General features: G+C 37.7%; 1 protein-coding gene across 1 annotated transcript; it reads left to right on the top strand.

Moving 5' to 3' along the window:
- On the top strand, positions 1 to 21,264 carry TMEM182 (transmembrane protein 182). Its single transcript, XM_027674965.1, has 5 exons — positions 1 to 365; positions 752 to 851; positions 2,177 to 2,275; positions 10,723 to 10,860; positions 20,270 to 21,264. The coding sequence occupies exons 1-5, from the start codon at positions 225 to 227 to the stop codon at positions 20,491 to 20,493; spliced, it is 702 nt and encodes a 233-aa protein (XP_027530766.1). The 5' UTR covers positions 1 to 224; the 3' UTR covers positions 20,494 to 21,264.
- The last annotated feature ends 4,588 nt before the right edge of the window (positions 21,265 to 25,852 follow it).

A 25,852-nucleotide genomic window follows, 5' to 3' on the forward strand; every position in this document is an offset into this window, starting at 1 on the left:
CACAAATTTGGAGACACAAATCGACTCACAGGGCATTGGGAAGAAGGGCACAGACAGAAAGTCAAGTGAAGAGAAACTTTTTCTGATATGAGGTGTATTCTCCAAACAGCTTTTTAGTCATTTTCGTGATATTTTATTTTTTACTTTACTGCCAATCTCTCAAGTAATTAAGCTTTTTTTTTTTTTTTAATAAAAAAAAAAACAAACCAACCCAAACTTTGATAATGAAACTGAGTGTGGGGATATTTTTTGGAGGCTTCTTTGCAGCTCTGGGGGTTTTGCTTTTTTTGGTGGCGTTTGGAACTGATTATTGGCTTCTTGCTACGGAAATGGGAATGTGTTCAGAAGCACCTGAAGATGCTGGGGTTAGTATGGACTTTTTTACTTATAACAATAATTATATATTTAGGTTTCTTGTATGTGTTTATTTTCTAAGAATGTACTTCTGTATGAACTTTTGAATATACCAATTTTGACCACTGGGAGTCTTACAAGCCTATTTTAAAACCTCTTGTAATCAGTTGTAATCACCTCTAAAATGAATTTTTCTTTTGTGATACTGCTTTTGCAATAGGATATTCTTTCAAAAAAGTATGTCTGTTTAGATATGCTATAGCTGATCTACATGCACACAGATGTGTGTCATTATGATGGGTTTTGTTACCTCAACATCTAATTCAGGTTGAACTTCTTTCAGCCATTCAAAAATTGCATGATAATGGTTTTCTTTTTTTTTTTTCTTCCTCTGTAGGGAGTGAAGGCCACTTTCCATCATGAAGGTTTCTTCTGGAGGTGCTGGTTTAGTGGAAATGTAGGAGATAATAATGCCAGCATGTGGAATTTCTGGTATAGTAAGTAAATTTTTCTTTTTACATTATCTACAGTAGTTTGTTCTCAAAATTGTTGGGGTTTGGTGGTGTTACTTTTTTTTTCTATATTGTGAATCATCGGATTTCATATGGCTTCTTTGGTGATCAGTTTCTTCAGCTACTCTAAAATAAATTCTTGACACACACTTTTGTAATCTGTACTAAAGGAAACCCCAGGACCAAATGATACAAGTTTAACTATCAAATTACGCTGTGATTGTTATGGCTGCTCTGTTAACTTGAGTCCATTCTTATCTACACAGTCTCTTGCCACTTACTGTTAAACAGATGTTTTTTTCTGTTATGTAGGGAAAAAAGAGCTTAGCGGTTATCAGGAACTATGAAGAATTTTTGCTTGGAGAATTTCTCCATCAGGTTCTACAAGTGGGTTAAGGAAGGAATGGGCAATTCTACTGTGAAAATGGTGTAGGACACACCATCTCCAGATGACCCTTTGCTTTCTTTCACTACCTGCCAAGATTCTGGAAGATCAGATAGTATTTTAAAACCAAAATCCCCCATGAAGAAATCAAGCAAAACTTCCTGTCTTTTGCACTCCCTCTGAGACAGAGAGCTCCCTCTCTTTATTGCAAGATTTCCATAATCCTTGTGAAAAGCAGGTGCCATCATACACATTTGATTTTAATAAACCATATTTTGTAAAATATATTGCTTGTTCTTAGGTGGAAAATGTAATATTCACTGTAGTTAATTTCCCCTTGTTGTTTATCTGGAGAATTCTGTGGTCAGAAATCTGAAATTTAAATGTGGTTTAAGTTCTAATCAGCTTTTATCTTTAACTAGAAAGAAGGTGATGTTTTTATAAATATTTAATATAAAGGGTGAAATTACCCTTTTCTGGGGGATATTGATTCCATAGACCAAACTCATATTTGTGGACACTGTACACTTTCTGAAGATGCTTGATACTTTCATTGTCCTTTCACAAGAGAACAGTAATTTCCTGAATTTTTTTTTTGGTGAGACATGCGGTAATGAGATGAACATAATTAACCCTCAAAAGAGAAAGGTACATATGGCTACAAAAGCATACATACACAGAACATATAAATTGCAGTGTAACCTTCAGCATGGCTAATTTACCGTTCCCATAGTACAAATCTGTGTTGCTCTTTAAGGAATATCCGTGTTTGGATAACAAGGCTCATATCTCTTACCAAATCAAATCCACTGTAAGCTGCTGCCTAGGAAAGAACCTATGAAACTCAGTTTGCCCATTTGAAGAACAGACATAAAATATTGTTGAGGCAGTAAAATATTAATCTTCAGCTTTCTTTCATTTTTAGCTAACCAGTCACCTTCTAAGAATTGTACACATGCTTACCTGTCACCATTTCCTCTTCTCCGAGATGAACACAACTCAACTTCCTATGACTCTGCAATCAGTAAGTATTGTTTTTGGTGCAAATGGATACAATGTCTATAGTTTCAAGAAAACAGTTTGGATGCTTTGGAATAAAACAACCATCACTCCACACAGTCTAATTAATAGAGTTTTGGTGTTTCATACTTCTCATAATTTTACAACATACATATTTAAGCCACTGTTTAACAAATCACTTAAATGAATGCTTAGCTTGATGGCAGAATTGATTAATTTCTAAAAAAAAGCCATTTCTTTTCTAGTGCTTTTTTCTCTGACATAGTAAGTATCTTCCTTGGGCTGAATGCATTAAACAAGTACTTCTTGTCCTGTATTTCAGTAAAACTGTTTTGATGTTTTTTTCTGTTAAATAAATAATCACATGTGGAAATATATTGCATTTTTACTGTATGAGGAAGGAGGAACAGGGCCTTCATGCTAAGTTTATTCAACTAAGTCAAATATACTTCACTGAGAAAATCTAGTGCTGTAACAGAGAAACATATAAATAGATATATGTGAAAGATATACAATAATTGAAAACCTTATGTTTGAGTAATGACTGGAAAACTCTGTTTTTACAAAACTTAGGAGCTACTTAAAAATATTGGGCACATTTCATCAGATCGAGAGCTTTATGCAAATATATTTGAAGTTAGTCACTTCTGATACCTATTTCATATGACTTTTTAAACAATCTGTTCTGTGTGGATGCTACATGTCTCTGACCTTGCTAAGTGACCCCTTCCTGTCCTGAAGCTGTAATTATACTTTTGATAACTTTGATGTGTCTTTAGAATCCAATTTTTTATGCTGCAGACATGGAAAAGAAAATAAATGGGAATTATAATTGTTCTGTTAGTCTTAAAAAACTGTGAACTGTTTGTCCAGGAAGAATTCAGACCTCACCATTCAGAGATCTAATCTGTAACTTTACAGGACATCTAGAACAGTTTATCTTTTCATTTGAAAGTGACAGAGTCATCAGCTCCTAATAGTCTAGACAGAGTTTGTATTCCACTGTTCACTCATACATTCACAAAGGTTCCTCAAATTATATTGCGTGATTACACAGAAGTGGACAAACAAAGAAAAAGGAAAGGAGAAGGAATATCATCAAAAGTTTAATTAATTTTCGTTAATGTTTACCAGAAGAACCACTACTCAAATATAATTTTCCTATCTATATTTCATATTAAAAGATTAAAAATAGGCAGAATTGTACTATAGATGCTGGCCCAGGTAGAGTATATTCAGAGCCATTCCTGCTATATAAATAGATACAGTTGGATTGCTTTCAAGCTCATTAAAACTGAAGAGGGTTTGGAGTTTTTTATGCCTACAGTTAATTTTCAGCATCCAAGCTGAGTTATTTACTAGACCAGGTGTGCTTATTCAAGAGTCTTTCACAACTTTTTATGAAGAAGTTTATTCATCAGCTCTTCTGTTGGTCAAAACTTGTTTCTCCTTTAGTCTAGTTTGACAGTCAGTCCTGCATGTGGTATTTGGCAAACAAGTTTTTAAAACCTTGCTGCAACTGCAGTGGCTAAATTAAGAAATCCTAGAAGGTTATCTTCTTCTTGACTCACAGTAGAGGAAATGCTTCTCTGTAAAGCCAGTGGCAAAAGGCCTTGGTTTGGTTTCATGAAGAAGAAGAAGATTTCATCAATGATTTGTATATCCAATTGTCTGCACCAGCTAAACATAGAATAAAAAGGTACTACCAAAAGATTGAGGTTATTGTCCCTTTTTTCAGTTCTACTACTGTTTCTTGATACATGTTTCATGGCTCATAGTTTTCTTGACATATTCACTTTTGGGGATGATACAAACCCCAAATCTCCCACACAAGTTTATCATTGTGTTTTCAGTCAAGTCCTATTTTAATCAAGTCCTATTTTAATTAGGAGTGGATAAGAAGAAATATTCTATCATGAAAAATAATTAATCTGCTCTTTCATAGAAAAATAAACAGCTGAATAAAGAGCTTTAAACTTCATTAGAAAAATCAAACGTATATGCAACACATTTTCTAAAAATCTCTAACTTTCTGTTAACAGGATTGTTAGTTTCTGAGCAATCAAACGCGTGTGACTTCTTTTAGAGACTGTTTGGCTTAAGAAACTTTGGGACCCTTTCAGAGGAATTTCAATTTAACTGCAGTTCCCTAGTGGAAACACAAGCGTGGCTTGTTGTTGGAGTGCCATGTCCCCATCCAGTTAGAAGAGCTCAGGCAAAGATAAGTTGCTTGAGGAACATAAAATCTCTAATGATCGTTGAGTGCAGTGTCTGGACCAATTTCTCTGTTGACATAACTCCTTTGGCTTTAGTATTAGTAGGAATTTGGCTTAGAGCTTTTCTGGGCCAGAATTCAAAACTGCCTCTGTTTCTATGTTCAATTTATGACGTTCGTGTGATAGTTCCCAAAAGACTGAGGACCTTGAATTTTAGTGTTACAGTGTGCTAGTAACACTCAACATACCGCAGCATAGCGTATGTTTTACAGATCTTTAGAACAAAGGGTTGGTTCATCCTGATGTACACACCTAGACTATGAGCTCTTGGTGTGAAGAATTGTGGCCTTAAATGGAAAAGTAAAGACAGAAAAGCCTACAGTGATGCTTATATTGGAGATTTGCATGCATGCTTTAATGTATCAGATTTCTTTTAACTATTACTGTTTAATGCATGATCACCTTCAAGGGGTTAGATAGCATGGCTTTGAAATCGCACCTTGCTATATCTTTTCATCATGGGTATTGTTTTTGTTCATTTACTGGTTTTGTTAAGTATCTTGACAGAGTGGGGAGGACTTCGCCTAGCTGTCGTATAAGGTGTGGTCAAAAACTGTGTGAACCATCATTTATCGTTAATGTGCTTAAAGAAATTTGTAGGCCGTGTCATTTATCTTAACCTGAAACAGGCATCTAAGTGAACTCAGGGGAAGCCTGACTAGTGACTTTGTGTAATTGTACAGAGGTTTATAGTGACAACTATTACAGTGTGCAGTTCTTAAGTTGACTTAGCACCTCATTGTGTTGCTAGCAGATTTATTTATATGATTCACAAACCTAAGGGCAACACACTACAACCTAGGAATAAAAAAATTAAATTAGACTGTACAATTAAAGTGCCACAGTAGCAACCTCTACATTCTAACATAAACATAAATTTGTACAATCATAACCAGATTAGTTACCCCATCAGGCTATTTTGAAAACATAATAGTATACTACTTAAATATTAATTCATTGTTAACTAGATTCATGCATGATATCATGTAATTAGATTACTTAATACGGAAGACTATCACACTTTCTAGAACTCTTTTACTATAGGGCAATACTAGGCCTGTTTTTGAAAAATGTGCTAAGTCCTTACTCGTGGAAATAGTTCCATTGGCCTATTGTGAGATTATTCCTAAGAAAAAGAAATGAAAAATCTAGCACCTAGTCACTAGGCAATTAATTTTATTTTTGAGATTATTTTTTTCAACTTAATTTGGAAATAAACAATAGTTTCTTAACTGTTGTAAGTCTCCCCAGCGCCTTCTGAAGCTAAAGTGGAAGCAATTTAATGGGGCAGCACTGACACATTAGTTTAATCCTCTAATTTGTAACTGCTAATACTTTTTTTCCTAACTATTAGTATCTTATTTTGTCCATTACTGGGGATATTGCCAGCATTTGAAGTAGTGCCTAATATAATGTATAATACACAATGTTTATGGGACTAAAGAGAAATTCTGATTCGGCAGCTTTTAAATTTAAAATGGTGAGATCAAATTTGTTGGCAGGTTTATTAATGGCTTGAAATTAACATAAAGAAATCTAGAAAATATCAGCAATGAAATCTAAAAAAAAAAAAGTTGTACAAGTGAAATGTAGCACTATGGGGAAAAAATGCTGTTATGTAATAGTCATATAATTGCTTGTGAGAGATACAGTACATTTAGTAAAGGAGAGCTCTCTGGCCACCGAGCATCAATAAAGTAAGAAGTATTTAAGAAAGCATTGTATCCATATTGTGAATATTGTATTTGTTTTACTGTTAAAGTTATTGAAACAAATGTTAGTACTAAGGGATAGTAAAGGGTATTAAATGGAGCTGAGAAAGGTCTTGCAAGGTTTACTGTGTTGCCAGGTGTGTCTCTTGTGGTGCTGCTGAGATCTGTGATCTCAATTACAGTTGTTTATCTGCAGAGACAATGTTCCTGATTGAGGGCAGTTCAGGTGTTTCACCTTTCACTGTACCTTATATTAGGTGGCAATACTCTTGTCAAAAGCATTTTGATATCTGTTACATTAAATAGAGAGGAAAAAAGAAGACATTCTAAAATACAATCCACAGTCAGATCACAAGATTGTTCCCTTTGGGATGTGAGCTTGTGGGTGACAATTCAAGGCAACTTTTCCAAGTAATTTTGCCTATCCTTAGTAATGTCTATGTGGCACTGTAGTCACACATGCTTCAAAAGGTTTTGTAGTGCTTAATAATCTGTATTGATATTAAATTCAATATGAAGTGGCTGTTTTGTTTTTTCTTTTGATAAGCCACAGAAAATATATGGACTGATAGCTGAGTTTTGAAAACACTTGAAGCCAGCAAGGGCAATAAAATACCTGATGTGGTTTCATGAGGCTGCAGGTGTTAGCATCTGCAATAGTAGAAGGGTGTTGCTTTGTGTCTTTATCTATCCTGTTTCTGAATAACCATTATGGAGCTTCAGAGGTGTGCATGGCTGCTACACAAGAAGTGTGTGTTATGGGTGACACAGCTCTGTAACTTTGTCAAATATATTATTGCTTCTCTTTCATATCATGCACCAGTAACATTTTAAAATATGAATCTGTGACTTCAGTTTGTAACCAATTCTGGAATCTACTATACTAAAAAAGGAAGCTTTTGATAATTTTTTTGATAATTTTCAATAATTTCTCCGAAATTTGGTCCCTAGCTCAAACCCAGATACTTCTTCTAGTTTTCAAATAATGCAAAAGTCTCTGGAGGGACTTAAATTAGGATTTTTAGTGAGAAAAGCAAGTAGCAAGGGAAAACTACAGGTCATGCAATTTTTGAGGAATATATTGCAACCATAATGGTCCCATACAGGTACAATAGTACAGAGCTCAGAAAAAAAGTATATTGTGTGTATTCCTGTTTTCTACTAAGTGTTTTTTTTTTATTTGTAGGCCTGTGTGTCATTTCCAAGGCAAATGTTGTACTCAACAAAGGGGCAGGTCACCAAGAAAAGTTACAAAACATTCTGTTTAGCACTCTTGCATCACAGAGCAGTGGTATCTAAGATTTCAAACACTGTGGATATGTTTACTTTGGAATCTGCAATAGTGCTTGTATTTTATTTCTTCTGTTGTAGGAAATACTTGGAATAATTCATGTATTTGAGGTAGGTGACTCTAATATATCTGTGAAGTACCTGGAAGAGACAAGGGTACTCCTTGTCATCTGGACCAGAACATGGGCTATCCTATGAAGTACTGCAGTGTGACTTGAAATGGTGCAAACTTGTATTAACACTTTTTATAGGTCCACTGAACCATTATTTCTTGAAACAAACTGTTTGGATCATGGTGTCAGCCCTCTTTATGGGATATAAAGAAGCATAATTCAAAGCAGCATCTTCTGTTGCATTTTATCTGTCAGAGTTCACCTCAATCTCAGAGCAGCAAAGTCTTTGACTTGAAGAGTAATTTCATTCTTAGGAAGGTTTAATTTCAACCACTTCTTTTGTGTTTGTCTGTAGATGCCAGCTAAGCAAAATGACAGCAGTAGGCCTGACTCGTAATTTTGCATGATTAACCCTTTAGGAAATGATCTTGCCCATCTAGGCAGAGAAGATGGGAAATTTGATCTGAGCAAAAATGATCAGAGTATAAAATAAGTGAAGCCATCTTTGCAGAAAAATGGCTGCTTTTTAACTCCCTTACAAAAGGAAAAGTCTAAATGCCCGTAGGGTGTTTCTTCAGAACTGTGCCACAAATTATTCAAATGGCTTACTGCCTTTCAAATTAGAGGGGGCTCTCTTTTGCTTGAAAAGTCACAGATTTTTGATCAGACTTTGTGCAGGTCAACTACACTGTATTTTTTAATTGATGTTTAATGACAATTTGCTTGATAAGCAAGTATTAGGATAATCAGAATTTATCCATGATTCTCTAGAGTAAATAATTATTTCTAGAGAAATAGAATGGAAGCTTCTCTCAGTATTTCACATATAATGCATAAAATAGTTACACTGTTGGAGCAGAAAAACAGCTTCTCTCTTGCATAGTTTCAGGGAGGTTTAAACAAATTTTCATCAGTTACATTTGTACTCCTTTTGTGATCTGTTTCTAAGAACATTTGATTATCAAATCAAGCTTTTCTCATAAAAATTCACTGAAAGCAGACTTCAAAGCTTCTTGTGTGAAGAGCAGATAATGAAAGTGGATGCTGATTTTGTAATGCTGGAGAATCTTGTGTCCTCATCCATTCAGAAAATAGAAACACTGCTGCATGACTTAAGTGACTGACCATAATAATATCAAAGAAAGCTTTTTCAAGGTCCATTTTGGCCAATGTGTCCTGTTATATAGCATGACTTTGAAGTACCTTGGGCCATCCATGTAAAGAGTTGGGTGGTTATAGACTGATTTAGTGATATTAGACTTTAAACGAGGAGGTAATGTCCCATGGACTTGGGGACTGCAGTGAAGCTTATCAAAGTAGCCCCATGAGTAAAATAATATGAAATTGCTTCAGAAACCCAAGACTGAAGGACTTGAGAGATTTACCTCTCTAGGTCTCCATTCACTGTCTATTTGCATTAAGTGAATCATTTAACTATGTGTTTAACTTTAAACAGGTGCCTAAACCCCATAAGAGGTAGAGTACTTAAAGTAAAATGCACACTTAACTGCTTTGCTGAGCCATAGCCTTATTTCTTACCTACTATTCCCATAGTTTTTTGTTTATATGGAGTGAAAACTTGTATTGGATATGAACCAAAACACAATTTTAACCCTTCTGCCAGCTACTTTCAGATGCATTCCTCCTTTATATGCCCAAATCTGCTGTGGCATCAATGTGGCGGAAAATTATGTCTCTGAATGTTTGCCTGGATTAAAAAGGATGCTATTTGAAAAGTATGGCTAATGTAATGTGGTGAACATGATCTAGCTAATACATTTACAAGGATGATGGTGAGTACTTTAACAAGAGTTAAGCTGGTCAAGTTAAAAACAGTAGGGGTTTTTTTTTTGGAACTCATTAGTGGGAAATGTGAGCTGCTAATATCTAGTGTACCTTCAGATTTCAGATGAGAGCAAACCCAAATTATTCCAGAATAGCTGTCTTTAACAAGCTGTATGAATTCGAAACTTTCAGGATATGAACCAGTATAATAGCTGCTTGGTTGTGTTTTGCCATAACAGTAAGTAGGTGCTGTCAGATGATAAGTGGCAGTTTCTTTTGTGATTCACTTTTCCTGACTTGCCAGCTGGCTTACATACTTTCCCTCAGTTGGGTGGAAATGTTTTTCACTGACTGAATTGTCAGTGCTTCAAGATTTTCAGATCTGACGATGAAGATCCTTACAACTTGTAATTTTACTAATGGGTTGTGTTAATGTACCAATTTTTAAATTCATGGGAGAAATTTATGTCACTCTTGTAGCATTTGTAAAATGATGACTTTGTTAAATGGATGTGCAATTAACCAGCTAAAAACTAATTGTTAGAAAGACTCTTTTGGCCAGAATATGTCACAAAACTCTCAGCTCATTTATCACCAGCTGCATTCATTAATTCAGCACTGCTTGGCACTGTCTAATGGGGGCTTCTGAAACATAACATTTTAAATCTAATAAAATACAAAGATCTTTAGAGCAGAAATAGGCTGGTTTAAAACACTTAACTGTTTTTCAGAAATCCTGTTTACATTTTTTAGTTTCTCCCTGCTCTTGCTTTAGGTTTCTGTCTACCGAATAGGACTATACATAAGGAGTATTATCCAGTTGTAAATTGTAGAGTACTTACAGATTCTTATTGGTGATATAGTCTGAACAGTAAGAATGTTGAGATGTTGCAGCTCTCTGCTTCTCTCAGTCAATTTTTGTGAAATATCAGTCCAGTCATTTATCCCAAAGAATCACTGCTGCAGCTTTGGTGTACCATTTTTGAAAGAGTGTAAATTTGGTCAAGTTGCTATCTTACAAGATACTGTTAAATAATCATCAGATGGATTTCTTTCATGGTAACTTACAACCTATTTTCCATGATCATCAGATAAGGACTGGCATTCAAAGCTAATTTGGGCCACATGATATATAATGATTATGAAAAATAGAATAAAATGTTTCATTTGTTAACAAAGCAAATGATAAGACAAGGGGAAAAGAAAAATCTTTGTTAGCCAATTTGGATAGGTTCTAAAAAGCATTGTATTTTTTTTCCTTCTCCTTTTCTCCAGTTTATCGAGGTTTCTGGACAGTTCTTATGCTCCTGGGAGTGCTCACTATTGTGATGGCTAGTTTCTTCATCATCTGTGCAGCTCCTTTTGCCAGTCACGTTCTATACAAAGCAGGAGGAGGCTTTTTCATCATTGCTGGTGGGTATACTGTTTGCTCAGTCAATTAAAGAATAGAAAGGATGAGTTATTTCTTCCCTTTTCCTTGACCAAAAATCATATTAATCATGGTTAAAAGAAAAAAAAGCATGTGCTTCTGTCCTTTGGCTCGTGGAGCGCCCATGTCGGAGACAATTCTTTCCACAGTTATTTAGTCATGAAGCTATTCTAAAAGCTATTTTTGGGTTAAGGTTAAAAAAAAAATCCAGGACAAATCATGAAATTACACTGCAATTTTAATCTACTTTTTCCAATCAAGAAAAAGAATATATATTTAGGGATGTTGCCTCATAGGATTCTCAAGGGCTTTAGCTAAAGAGAGGGGTTTGTCTTTTATCAGTGATGCAAAAGATGATTACAGTGGATTCTGAGGAAGTTGGGGGACAGAGCACATTCACATGACCAATATAAGAGAAACGTTTTGGTTGTGATAGAAGTAAATAAAATAGTTGTCCTATTGTAAGTGGTTGATAATAAAACAGTTGTCGTATGAGTAAGTAGGAGCTCTAAGCCTCTCTGAATGAAAGATAACAAGTAAGTGAATTCCCTCCTTCCTCATAACTCACATGAACTGTGGAGGACGCACCCTCCCAGGATTCAGCTGATATGGGCAGCTCTCTGGCATGCTTTTGGTTAACCTTGAAAAGTCTGTGATGTCACACTGGTGTGTAAGATATAGTTGTATAGGATATAAATGATAGTACGTACTCCATCAGTGTTCTCCTTTGCTTAAAGCCTGGTGAGAGGCAGCCCTGTGAGAACACAGTATGTTACAGGGTAGAGCCACCTATATCAGGACCAAAAGGCCTGAGCTCTCTTTCTGCTTCTCTGCTGACCTGCTGACCTTGCTTGGCCACTGCACCTCACAGCTCTTCATACGCAGCTAGTGATCATTATTCCTTTCTAAAGGACTCTCAGTGAAGTGTGGGAAGTATTTTATAATATTTTAGCTGAAGAAAATCCTACATACTTGCATTTGATCCCTTGAGAATTACTCCTCCATGCTTTTAAAAGACATACAAAAATATTCATAGTCTGATGGAAATCCCAAGATATTTCAATGCATTTTGTCACTAATTTGCAGGGCAAGAGCCCATGTGAGTCCTGCTCTTTCTCTCCATTTGTAATGCATAAAAAACCTCAGCTGTCACTAGAAAGTAGCAGAGGCTGTTTGAGAGGGGAAAGGGCACTTGAAAGACGTCAGGAACTGACGGGCAGAGGTGCAAAACGATATGTGTGTTCAACACTCTGGGTCAGTTAATCTGCCCTCATTTAGGTAGGGGAAAGTTAGATCCCCAGGTCTGCAGTAGCCTCCCTCTGCTTCCCTAGGAGGCTTGCAAGAGGCAATAACATTTATTGGCAGTAAAAATAGCAGGTGTATAAGAAGTTCCCCCAGCTGGGGATTCATTTCATACTGAAAGAGGGGCCTAATTGGATCAGATGAATGCACTATGGAGGAACCCTTACACCCCTCTTCCCTTTACTGAGGGAATCTGGAGAGACTATTTCTTTAGGTGTGTAAAGTTAAGTGAGCTTTATTATCCCAGTGTGTGACCTTGGGTCTGTGTCTTTGCCCCTCACCCTTTGTCCCTGTAGAGCAGATGTTATTTAAGGGAAATCCTGATTTTTTACTCTCTCTATATGTAGTATCTTTCAACTTCAGGACTGTTTTCAATCAGAGCTTCAGAGAAGAGCTACGTTATTTTTACTGTTACCGTTACCATTACTATTGCTGTTATTGAAAAGAAAAGATCTTTAGCAAAATCCTGCTATGATTTGGTAAAAAGTAGTGGTGGCAGCAGAATATAGGACCTATTCAGCTTGCTCCAGGCCTTATGGCTTGGGTAGGGGCATATGGTTCCCAACCAAGGTCTTCTGCACCTACTCCCAGTCCCACCAGTAGGGCACAACTGCTTGGGAAAGGTACTTACTATAAATATCATTATCCTATCCAACACTTCAGATCACCCACAAAAACACTAAAAAGAAGTTTGTTGCTTTCATCTCTTCTCACAGATACTGCCCATAGCCAAGGAGAGAGTTTATTTATACCATGAATTAAAAATCACGCTTGTTGGTGTGACCATACTGACATAAGAAGTTCTTATAAATAACTTGCATTTTCAGTAGTTAAAGCCATATCCTGTGGGATGTTTTTGGCAACAACTTACTTTCCTGGGGTGTTACTGTTCAACGGCCCATTATGTGAAATGGAGAGTAACAGGGGTTCTCAGACCCGAAGGTATGACAGCATGAAATTGCTATCTCTCTTTCTCTCCCAGTAAAAATTTCTCACAATAGGAGGAATAGTTATTATCTTAAATCTGGGATAACATGGGGACAGAGCAAGATAAGGTAGAATACGATGCAGAAGAGGAGTGTTTTAGCCTGCCTTTAGAAGTCAGGATGGTGTGCTCTACTGTGTCCCTGCTGCCCTGACCTCTTCCTCTACCCATCTCCTTCAGGACTAGAAAGCCTGTTTGTTTACTGCCTGCCAAAGAAAAACAGGGTATGGAAGGGGAGAGTGATGAGAAGTGGTGCATATTTACCACTCATACAAACATGTGATCAGGATGCAGCCAGGGTATGCATCTACTTAAAGACAGACCTAACAGCAAAATGAAAAGATGTAATGTGATTTAGATTATAGGTGAAGTTAGAGTTCTTCCAAGACAGAAACCAGCAGATTGATTTGAAGAAAAAAGGAATTATATACATTGTTTTGAAAGAGCCTGGATGCTGTCTTTACACAAAGTTCAAGCATCTGTTATACTGGAGAGAATAATCTTCTGAGAATGAAACTAGGCAAGACGGTTTTTCTGTGGAAGTTAGGAAGATGATAGGAAGATCATTCATTTTCCTACTTACATATCTTTAAAAGAAGTTAGATGAAATAAATTTAATACCTGTTGTTGGACTGAAATATCTTTATCCTTCTGCAACCTTAACTGGCAACTTAGGCAGCAGATAAAAGCTCTGCCTCAACTGAAGAGTACTTGTAGCATGGTCTGCTGTGATGCCTTAGGGTTCTGAAAGCAGCTGAAGATATTATTGGGAATGAGATTCACGCCAACTGTTCAGCCATCTGAAAGCTGTTTTGTATGAACCAACTGCTTAAATTTCTATTGTCAATAGTAAGAAACACTCAGAAGGACACCTCACCTTATCTGTGATAAGGCAGGTAGACTTGCCTTTTAGAGGAACCTATGGAAGAAGCCTAAACAGAGATCCTAAGTGATACAAATAAATTTAGGTTGGAAAGGACCTCTTGTGGCAATCAAGTCTGACCTCACGTTCACAGCAGGGCTGGCTTCAAAGTTAAATCAGGCAGCTCAGAGCCTTATCCAATCAAGATTTTAAAATCTCCAATAACTGACTTTCCACAGCACCTTTGGGCACTTGTCCTAGATTAATCAACTTCATTGTGAAAAATGTTTTCTTTTTTCCTTGTTTTCACCTGAAATTGTCCTTGATGCAGTTTGTGACCATTGTGTCTCATCCTTTCAAGTCTGCAAGTCTCTGAAAAGTCCGTCCCCATCTTCTCTATAACTTTATTTAGAAAGATGAAGACTGGGTTCTTCTCTAGACTTAAAATTCCCCAGCTCACAGCCTCTTCTTGTTCTCCATCCCCCTAACCATTCTGATAGTCATCACCTCAGTTTATCAGTACCTCTCTTTCACCAGGGGTCCCTAAACTGGACCTAGTTTTCCATATACGATATCACAACTGTTGAATAATGGGAAATAATAGTATTTTCAAACCTGATGATGGTGTTTTTGCTAATGTGGCTCTGTATGAGATTAATTTTTATTTTTGTCAGACCTCATTGAATTCTTGCACACTGAGAGGGAGCATTCTTGTCCTTTAAGAAAGCTGCCTGCGAGGAGCAACCGGTTCTTCTTGGCATCCTTTGCCCTTCAGGGCAGTCTCTCTTGGGATCCTGCCTACCAGTTCCCTACACAGACTGAAGTCTGTTCTCCTAAGTTCTGGGTCTTTAATCTCTTACTCACCTTCTGTGTTCTTCCTAGGACACTAAACTTTGCCATTCCATGGCCATTATAACCACAACTAACACCATCTATCATCTTCCTGACCCATTTTTTCTTATTTGTGAGTAGCAGATCCAGCAAAGCACTTCCATTTAGTTGGTCTGTTCCACAGCTCTTTCAAAAAATTTTCCTTGATGCAGTCCAGCTACCTACCTCCTGGATTGCTTGCTCTCTACAATGTTGCTTTTCTAGAAGATATTAGGGTGGCCGAGTCCCTCATGAGAACTAGAAATCATAATTATTTTTCCAGTCCACTTTATCTTCTTCATTAGGTGGCCTATAGCAGATGCTCACCATGACAGCACCCTTTTATCCAACTTGTTGATCTTAACACATGAGCTCCTCTTACTTAGAAGATCCCTATCCATTCAAGATATTTATTTCTGCAGACTGCAACCATCCCACCTCATTTTAAATGTTCATATCTCAAAGAGGGTCCTGTAGTCACAGAAGCCAAAGCCCTGCTTGTGACACTTGCTACAAAGCTGATGCACAGTGTATAACAACTTTTGTATAGCTTTTACCCTTTGGGCAATAGGTTTGAGATCATCATCACCTGGGTCCTGGGCCCTTACCTCTCACCTTAAAAGCCCTATAATTGCCCACTGACGTTCTCTCTGACAGCATCACTGGTGCCCAGGTGGATGAACTGCAAAGAGGTCAAAGAACCTTGGAAGCTTCTTCACAGTGTTCTATATCTGGGGTCCAGGAAAACAACAAACCTACCCACAGAGCAGTTCTGATGTCTGACCTGTGGAAGAGTCACACACCTGCCTTTTCCTAATCCTGATCTTTAAGAAAGGCTGCTCACTTCTCTTATGAGTGGTGTAGATAAACTAGGACAAACGGAGCAGAACACAAAATTATTTGGTGCAGCTTTCCCTATTATTTGTTGTAACCTCATAAACCACTTAAGGCTGCATGTGAAACTACAGCTGCTATACCTGTGGGGGAAGAGTGTATATCAGTTCAATGATATCACAATTCTAGTGCTGCCTTTGCAGCCTCACCTTCACGTCTACAACGTCAGAGGCTGGTTCAAGAGCAGCTACAGTACTGCAAACTGCAAGAAGCCTTATAGTTGCTTCAAAGGTCATAGGAAAAGAAGGGAAAGTGGCCATAAAATAATCACAGCAGCTTTCAATAAAATCCATAATTACCTTGCATCTCTTTCTGCCTGTGTGGTGGTAAAAACTGTCCTATTGTAGTGACATCAACAAGCAATATTCCAGGATGTGCACACAGCATTACAGAATCACACCCTGGTGAAGAAGCAAGATTAGAAGTACAAGTATGACTTCTGCTTCCAGCCAAAAGAGTGAAAAAAGGCTGATATTTCATATTGTATATCCTAGATGAGGACAAAAATCTGTCTTCAGAGACATATGCCAACTCCTATAACTCTTAAATGGGATCCTCTGCATGTACTTTGGTGGGAAATGTCAACCAGTCTTTTTAAATAAAGATCACAAAAGGCCAAGGTAGGTGGTAGAATCTGAAATAAGGACAGGAACAGAAAAATGCAATTGAAAAAAAATACATACACACACACATACAAGTTTTCCTCAAGTGAGATAAAGAGTTCTAAACTTCTAGGCACAAGTAAAAGGCTCACATCATTCTTTCCAGCACCTGTTGTCTTCTTGTCTGCATAGTAAAAGATTCATGCCATAAACAGCCATTCACCATTGACAAGTGAAAGGCATTTCTACGTGGGAAGAATCAGTACCAAAGGCCAGCAAACTGCTTCTTGAATTCACAGACATTTCTAAAGGTTCTGTATTCTTTCTCCTTTACAATATGCACAAGTATTTGTTTGAAAGAAATTCAAAAGAATGAATGCAAAAGACAGAAAAGTGTGACCTCAGAGAAGTCCCATGTCTTATCACACTGCACAGAGCTGTGTATCAAATGTGTGTTTATAAAAAAAAAAAGAAAAAGAAAAATGGAAAAAAAAAGAAAAAGGAGTAGGAGGGAAGTATTTATGTGTCTTAATCTCTCTCAGACATATTTCATGTTCTGTGAGTAATTTTCCCCATCATTCCTGATTCATGCAACTGCTGTTTCATTTTATATTCACTAAGAGGCAAGGGCAAAAGGATGCCCGCACACTATGCAAAAGGTCTAAATGCCAAAAATGTAGAAATACATAATAGCACACATTGTTCCTAAAAATATTTGCTTCATGGAATTGTGGAGTTTTTTTAAGTCTCATTACTTTTGTGTTGGCTTTGAGAGTTCATGACATTCCCAATAGATAGGCAGTGCAAGACTGCAGGAACAGATTTCTCAGAATAAATATATATTCAGTAAACTCCTGTCTAAGTGCTTAACCCCTGTGAAATCATAACTCTGTGAAAATTAGACAAAAGGAGCACTAATGAATAAAATACGATAAAATACTATTGGAGACAACAGGACATGGTCAATTTTTACTTAGCCTGATTCTACTGTTCAAGATATTTCTTGAACACACTAAGTAACACACCTACTAATTAGTCTCCATTAGCAGGTTGTGAGAATACTTAAATACCCCTTTAGTGCCCTAATTAGCCAAAAGGATTTACATGCTCTTCCTCTCTTTTAAAGAAGGGCATTTATCTCTGCTTGATATACTTTTCTTCTGCAAACTTCCATACCCAACAATTTGCCACTCACCGGTATAACAGCTTGCTGTGAAATCACACCCGGTGGATGTTACCTTCCCTGAAGTTGTTTTACCACTTATGGTAGCACAGTGTGGCTGCATTGGCCTGATGGTTTGCACCTACATAGTGTTGGCTCTAGTTTAATCACTTAGGTGTTTCTTCAGACTGACCGAAAAGCAAGGGGTGCCCATTTCGAGATTAAAGCACCTCTGACACAGTCTTGTTTTAATGGCAGATGTTTCTGACTAAGTGGCCTACTTAACTTTGTTTCTGCCCAGGGTGCCAGAGGGCATTCCAGATGTGCAAGGCCTGGTTATACTTACCTGCTGCTATAATAAGGGAATATGCACCACTACTTTTTGTTATTATTATTGTTTTGGACTAAGTTTTCCCCAATGTAGAGAATAAATAGAGGACAAATTTGAAAATGCATAGGCACAGCCAGCTGAAGAGGTAAATTCCAATGTTTGTATGCATTTTGCCAGGTTATTAATGTATCTTTCCAAATCTTTGGGCTATGTTGTTTCTGTGTGTGTTCAAATTTTGAAACCTTGAGCAAAATCCATGTATCTAATAACTCCATTTATGAATTTGGCCCTGAATCTTTTTACTCTTTAAATCAAAAGTTACTAACTGTGTTTGGTTCTAATTTTCTTATATTGCCTACGTTATCTGTTATCATTAGACATTCTGTTCTAGGAATCTTCTGCTCAATTTGAATTATATTTGGAGAGTCTTCAATTTAATTTCTCATTCTTCATGTCTGGCCCTAAGGTGATCTTTCTCTCTGAATGTTTCACCGATTTTATGTTTAATACAAGTGCAGTACTAAATTCCATCGAAATTCAGTTTTACTTTGGTAAAATACTTTCAAAATTGAATTTATGCCTTTTAGAGTTGAGTGTTGGGGGTTTTTTCCAAACTTAGTTAGAAATTTGAGCCCTAGCAAAAAATATAATCCCGGAAGTGTATTTCACAGAGACAAAATGTGTCTGCCTCCTTCTTTATTTAGTTTTTCTACTTTTCTTTCAGCCTCCTAAAAATTGCAGATCCTTTGGAAATTTCAGTTATGTTTTGATTATGCCTCATGTTAACTACTTCAGCTCTTTTTTTGGTGGGCTTCAAAAGATAGTGTTTACAAGCATTTAGTCATGAGCTCTCATCTGTCAGATGTTCAGGATATATGTGAAGCTATTACATTTTGACCATAAAGCATCAACAAGAAGGTCACCAGATCACCAAGTTAAGCTGCTGCATCTAACCCGTCTGGTTTTATCTGAGTCAAATGAGAGAGTGAGGACAAGAGCTGCTCCCTGCTAAGTGGGCAGAAAGGGCAGAGAAAGGAGGTTGTGAGGCAGCATCTCAGGCTGGGAATGGGGAAAGGCAACCATCAAAGTTTACCAGGGTCTGGAAGAAAATGCTTGGCCATGGGTGCTTACAAATTGTATTTCTGGATTTTGCCACAAATGTCACATTTGTTCAAGGTTGCATTGCAAGTATTTAGGAGGATGGTGAAGAGATCACAAATACCTTTGACTTATACTCTGCAGCTCTACAGCCTTTAGACTCAAGTTTGGCAGTTAAGTGTTCCCAGGACTATGCACTGGCTTGTGGTTTTAATGAGGCATCTAAATATCCTGGGATAAAAACATGATGGGTTGTGTCCGTCAAATATTTTAATGTCGGAATAGATAGTCCTGCTGCTGTAACTATGCTGGGACAGCTGAAACTTCCGGAGCAAATGGATACAGGCTGGAGCATGCAAAAAATTTAGACTTGTGCCCTCAGTTTTCCAGCAAATCTTTTGCTGGAACATGTGTGCTGCAGGCTTGCATTTCTCAAGTGTCCACATTCCTCTAGAGTGAAATGAAATATTAGGAATGCAACTGATACTTTGGAAAGCACTTGCTTCTTATATCTCCTTCTGGTATATAGAAACAAGGAAATTAACAAAGTTTGTAAGGACAAGTGCTCCTATTACTATCATGTGTAAACAATCCAGAAGAGTAGTTGGGAAAAGGCTGTGAATTATGTGGTGGATTAATTACAGGAAACTGTTGTATAAAATTTGAGGTTAATACTAATAACCTGCTCTGTAGCTATTATTTAATTATTGTTGGTCTTTGTTCCTATAACAAGAGCTTCTTTTCTGAATGTGGATGATTTTGAATTAAAGACATTTGAATTTTTCTGCAAAATATTTGAGTAGAATACTCTGAAGGTTGTATGTTCCAAAGAAAGCCCTTTTTATAAGAATAAAGATGCAAATGCAGAGAGGGGAAGATGGTAGAAAAATTTCCCACACCTTTCCAAATACTGATAAAAACAGTGTCAGAGTTTGGGAAGTAAAAGTAGATTTTTTTGCCGGATTGTCCCATCCCATTCCCCCTTCCTCCTCCACTTTGATGCCTGAATTCAAACCAGTAAATAGCTGCCTGAATTTTGCCTTAAAGTCTGCCTACCAAAACCAGATATCTCCTTTTGGAGATATGGGAATATGCCTTTCAGTGCAAATCAGAAGCAAGATGAAGGTAGTGGCAGTTAGAGGAAGCCAAAGGCAAAAATTTTCCAGTGGTGGCTGACTGTGCCTTGCAGACAGGGCCTCAAGCACTGATGGATTTTTAGGTATGACAGTAAATGCACCCATCATCTGTTTCACACTATATTGTTAAAACCTGGTGTTTCTTTTCCAGGTGTCTTGTTTTCGCTGGTAGTCGTGATGTATGTCATCTGGGTCCAGGCCATGGCTGATCTGGAAAACTACACAAGCATGAAAAAAATGGATTGCCCAGACTTTGCTGTTTATGTACGTTATGGCTGGTCTTTTATGCTGGCTCCTATAGGAGTATTTTTTGCTTTATTAGCAGGAATGCTGTTCTTATTGGTAGGTCGTCACATTTATTTACATTCAGACTAGTTGTACGCTGCTGAAGGGAATACAGGAATACTTGTGAAACTTTGTGATGAGTATAAACTGGAACACAATTTTATACATTATTACCATTATGGCAATCCTAAGTATGCAGGCAGACTTCTGGAAGTTCTTCTATTGCTTGTTTAAGGGTAAAAGATACAAAACTCACTACAGGAAGAAGCCACCTCTAGTCCCAACTAGTTGTTTTTAATTCTTTAGCAAGTACACATGTGGTTCTCCAAATTGTACTATTCGCAACATTTTTGTAGGTTTGCAAACAGAAAAAGGCAGAAATTTTTTGCAAATAAAAGCCCAACATGAAGTGACCCAAATCAAGATTTCATACATTTATCTTTTAGCATTTACTTTGTGCTTCTGTTTGTTGAGAATGGCACAAAGTAGAGGAGAAGGCAAACATTCAAACACAGGAATTCATTCTACCTCCTCTCCTATTTTCCACTAATTGCCTTAGCTTTAATGGAAGAAAACATGTCTGCACTTTATAAAAATAGAATGCAGTTGTTCATGCAGATCCATGAGAAGAGGACGTAAGAGAAGACAATTGCCGTGAATGTGTAAAAGCTTAACTGCTTCCATTACCCATTTCTCTTTTCTGTATGCATTTGAAAGCTGTATACTTCTGTATTCTGAAGTCCATATGTGTTGCATGACTCTGTAAGCCAAAATGCTGTAGTACAATCATTAGCTGCAGTTATGCCAAAATTGTATTTTGAATTACAGCATTAAGAATTTAATTAAGTTTTAACCCTTTTATTTTTCAGTGGAATAATTGGCTCCTCCAACAAATATTTTCCTGGTTGTGTAAAATTACTTTTTTATTAAAAAAGGTTTATTGTCAAGACAATATCTAGGACATGAAAATGTGTGTCTTATGAAGCCTTCATTTTCCCAAATTTTAAAAATCTTCATTGTAGACCAAATCCAACATGCCTACTAGGCTTCCTAGGGAAAGCAATGAGCCTAGCTAAGACAGCAGGAGAGTTGGATTTGGTTCTATATTGTAGGAGTGGCTGTTTCTCTGTGTGTTTATGTGTGTGCGCGCACATGTGTTTGGAAGAAGGGATAAGGATGAGACTGTATGCATGGTATAGAAAAGATGGGGTTGAGTTTTAACAATGGGGAAGCTTTGTCTGGCATTGGGCCCAAGCTGAAATTAAATCCATCTGAGAGTATGCTGGTTTTCACTTTGTAACTCAGTGCAGAATAGTTGGGGACTGATGGGGAAAAGTAAAGGCTGCATGTTGGTTTCTTCTTTTTTGTAATGCTTAATTCCACAGCTGTTATGAATACTAAAAGCATCGCTAAAAGGCAGGAAAGGAATGCCCATATAGAAGATGTGATGGGCCAGATTGGATGTTACTTCCATTTTCGAGTTTTTGTGATTGGAGGCTTTCCAGCCTTTCCTGCTACTTATTTATTTTTCCATCATCAAGATTAGCTTTATATATTTTAGAACAGGAAGACAACAAGGGTGGGAGGTAGGGAAGTTGGGAGGTTTAGAATAATTACCAAATCACAAAAATATTTTTATTGGCAGCTAACACAGTGTTTTTAATTATTGTGTCTGAGAGTATGATAGATGAATTTTAACCAAATATTCATAAGCATATATATGAGGTCCACATAAATGATAGCCATCCGGAGAACATTAGGGTTACATCATAATGCCATTGGTTAGTTAGGAAATGCTGAAATTAACCCTGGCCCTTGTGCATATGGTATTATATTCATGCCCTTAATTACACAATCACATACTGTTTCTCAAATAATACAATCTGTTGGTATTTACCCTCTTTACAGTCTAGGATACTCACTGGTAATAGTGAAGGTAAATTCAGTAATCAAGAGTTATTGACTAGGTACCCCTCCCAAACCCTGTCTGCTTCTCTGCAGGGGAGAGTCATTCTGCACAAGAGCTTAGAGGGGGCAATATGCTTGAGCCACTTTCTTGCAGCTTTTGGAAGCTGGAGGAATTGAGCGGTGCCTCAGAGCTGGACCTCTTCCAGCAAACCTAACCATGTGTGCAGCAGCAACTAATAAACTCTGCAAGGAATGAGCCAAAGGCTCCCGTGGTGCCCTTAATTCAGCCCATGTGCATCTTCAGAACTCTCTCCATTATGCACCTAAATTAGTTGCACTTTCGTGTGCAAGACGTCCTCTCTTGGAGGCAATGCTTTAGGTCAGACCATGGATGTAATGGCCATTGAAGATCCAAGGTGTTTCTGAGGATTTCCTTAGAAACGTCCAGAAGCCTTCCTGGCATCAGTAGAAACTGCTTGAGTCCTCATTAATTCTTCACTCAAACTCACACTTTGGCAGTAGCTCTATCCATTTGCTTTAATTGGATTCCATCTTCTCTTAGTAGCAGAACCGAAAGTCAGGTTCCTTCTGAAAAGGCGGGGAAAGTTGCTTGCTCCCTCCAAAACACGTATGTAGGTAAGCACGTGATGTGTAATAGGTAGTCACTGCAGACCAAGGAGTGGTGTTGAGGGTGGTGGAGAGGCATTTCTCTATGGACTAAAACCACAGTCTAACTCTTGTTCTTCTGATTTCATTAAAGAAATGTGTGCAGGGGAATGAGTTTGTAAGAACTCACGGAAGACAGACCAGCTAAGGAGACTTGCTCTGTGGCAGATATGCTTTTGTCTAGAAAGTCCTTGGCAGCGATGCAGGGATTGTCATGAGAGCTGTGTAAAATATTGTAAAGGGGATTAAATACTGTAATCAAAATATTCTGTGAAGTTGGTCAAAGATATGTGTTCCCCACAAATCCATAGGAGTTTGTGTTTTGTTGTTTTTTTGTTTGGTTGGTTTTGGTTTTGGGTTTTCTTTTTTTGTTGGTTTGTTGCCTTTTTTTTTTTTTTTAATAATTGCCTCTCTGGCTTAATAGCTTGTGATCATATTGGAAGAGATTCATTTTTCTAAGAAATGTGTTTGAAAAAGTGATGGCAAAAGGAACAAGAGTAAGTAAGAAGCATTTTCTGATTACTTTCAATCTGACAATCATCTGCTTGTCCAGTGCAAACATGGCAAGGACTGTGACTGCCCACAAAGGAGGCAGTGAGAAAACGAGTAGACGAAGGTGAGAAAGGAGGGAGAAAAAGGCAGGTGAGTGTCCCTCTTTGATGCCCTCTGCCAGCCCGCTGTGCAGCTGTTGTGGATTCCTGGGGGATGCACTGTCACAACGTGGTGAAGGCACCTGTGGACAAAGTCAGAAAAGGATTTGCCTCCGGTTTATCCTTGTTACTCATTGGGGCTGCTGCTGGAGTTTTCACTGGAGCTGACCTTCGTGAAATATGTGGCTGTTTATTAGCATTTACGATGGTGAGGTAAAGCAATGTTCTCTGAGGAAATGCAAAAAAAAGCCTGCTTTATTTCTCCACAGGGTGCCTAGCTGCAGCAACTGAGACTGTTCTCTATAGCGTGCTAGTCAACTGCTAGTAGGAAAATTGTAAGTAGTATTTAATGCTGTCTCCATTCTTGCAAAATCTTGGCTGCAAAGTATGTTGTGCTTATTATCTTTTAAGAAGTCATATTGAACCTCTTAAATAAGCTATTTACCTTCTGATGAAGCAGCTGGCTCTCCTCTGGCTATCTGTCCTTTTGGCAGCGTGATTTCCAGGCAGTGAAGAGTAGATAAAGAATGTTCCCATGAAATTCTGCTGTGTTGACTTACAGTAAGTCTTGACTGATGCAGCTAAAGTTGGTGGAGACACTGAAATTGAAAACAGAAGTCAGTCATCTATAATCGAAAGTGACAGAAGGGATGAAGAATCACGACTGTTTACAGCACCACTTTTCCCTCTATGTCTCTTGCTCACATTATCAGTTTAAGATCATTCCTGGTCTATCTTTCCAGTCCTTATGTGCCTTATCTACCCAGGGGGCACATTTACAGTAGTGGTCAGGAGAGCCATTTGACATGAAGGTAAGAAGGAATGGAGGGTTGGCAGTGTCTCCTGTATTAGACATCTCCAAACTGCACATGTTTTTTCCCTACATCCCAAAGAACCCAGAGGGGTCTGATGGAGTGCTGCAAGGCTCCACATTTTGCTGTGAGGATAAGGACAGGGCTTGGAGCATGAGTCACCCCGTGTTATTTGCTATAGATCTGTTCCTTATCTGTTCCTAAAATCTGGCAAGGATGCATTTGGTACCAACTATGGAGGTGAAGGGGGGGCTCTGCATAGGAAAGGTGCCTTTCATGCTGAGAGGCAGTCACTATGTACTGGGCTAATTCAAGAGAATGGTCTCAGTGCCGGTGCTTCACATTTGTCACACTGTTGTTCCCCCCACCTTGTACCCGGGTATGCAAGGAGATGTTATCTGAAATGACCTGCATATAATTCAGGTTTTAAACCGGTTAAGAAAAAGAGCTTAAATTAATGCATCTTTTAGATGGAAACACATTTAAACCAGAAAGAAACCCAGAAGGATAATGAAAAACATTCCCCCCTCCTTTTCTATACCACATCAGATTGACTAATCCTCTGTTATGTGGCTTTACTTTGAAACAGATCATTCTCGTTGCAACACGTTTAATGCTGCCAGCCACCACATGGTTATTTGGCAGCTATTTAAAGCTCAGATCATATTACTCTGTCGCAGTGCTAGGCACCCATGTTCCAACTGGTATACAACTGATCTAAAGAGAAATCAGCTTCAGGTTTTGTTCTCTGAAATTAAATGTGACGGCATGATCTCTGTGATCCTTTTCCCCCCTTTTCTCTTTCCTTTTTTTTTTTTCTTTTGTATGCATTATTGCTTTTTGGAACAGCATTTTGCTAGCACCACAGGGGAAATTCAGTTAGGTTGTCAGCCTGATATAGTGTATTATCAGACACATTAGCTTTTCCTCCCTCTTACATTTGCTTAAGAGCTTATAAACCACAGAGAATAAAAAGTGCTAAATAGAATGAAATGACCTGTCATGGGTAGATGTAGTATTTGTGAATGACTTAAAAAACTTCCAGCAGCTTCAAGCACTCCATTGTCACTGACTGTCTGCGCTATCTTGAAATTTGGCCTCTTTCTTTTTTCCCCCAAGTAAAGCACTTTGATGGTCATTGATCTTTGATTATTGCCCCTTTAAAAGGACTAATGTTTTCTTCCTATATTTAGTCCAGGGTGAGATTTTGTAGGAGGAGAGGATACCATTATGAGATTTGACATAGATTTGAATCCTGTTCTTAATATCATGAGCCTTATCTTGAATTTTACAAAGCACTGAACACAGTCAAGACAAGGTACTCCCAAGAAGATTTAACTAATAAATACACTGTAAGGAATTTATTTATTTTATTTAGTTATTTTATGGAGAATAGGAGAATTTTCCATAGGA

This window comes from Neopelma chrysocephalum, unplaced genomic scaffold (assembly GCF_003984885.1).
Source record: "Neopelma chrysocephalum unplaced genomic scaffold, ASM398488v2 Primary Assembly neopelma1_25, whole genome shotgun sequence".
Taxonomy (NCBI): domain Eukaryota; kingdom Metazoa; phylum Chordata; class Aves; order Passeriformes; family Pipridae; genus Neopelma; species Neopelma chrysocephalum.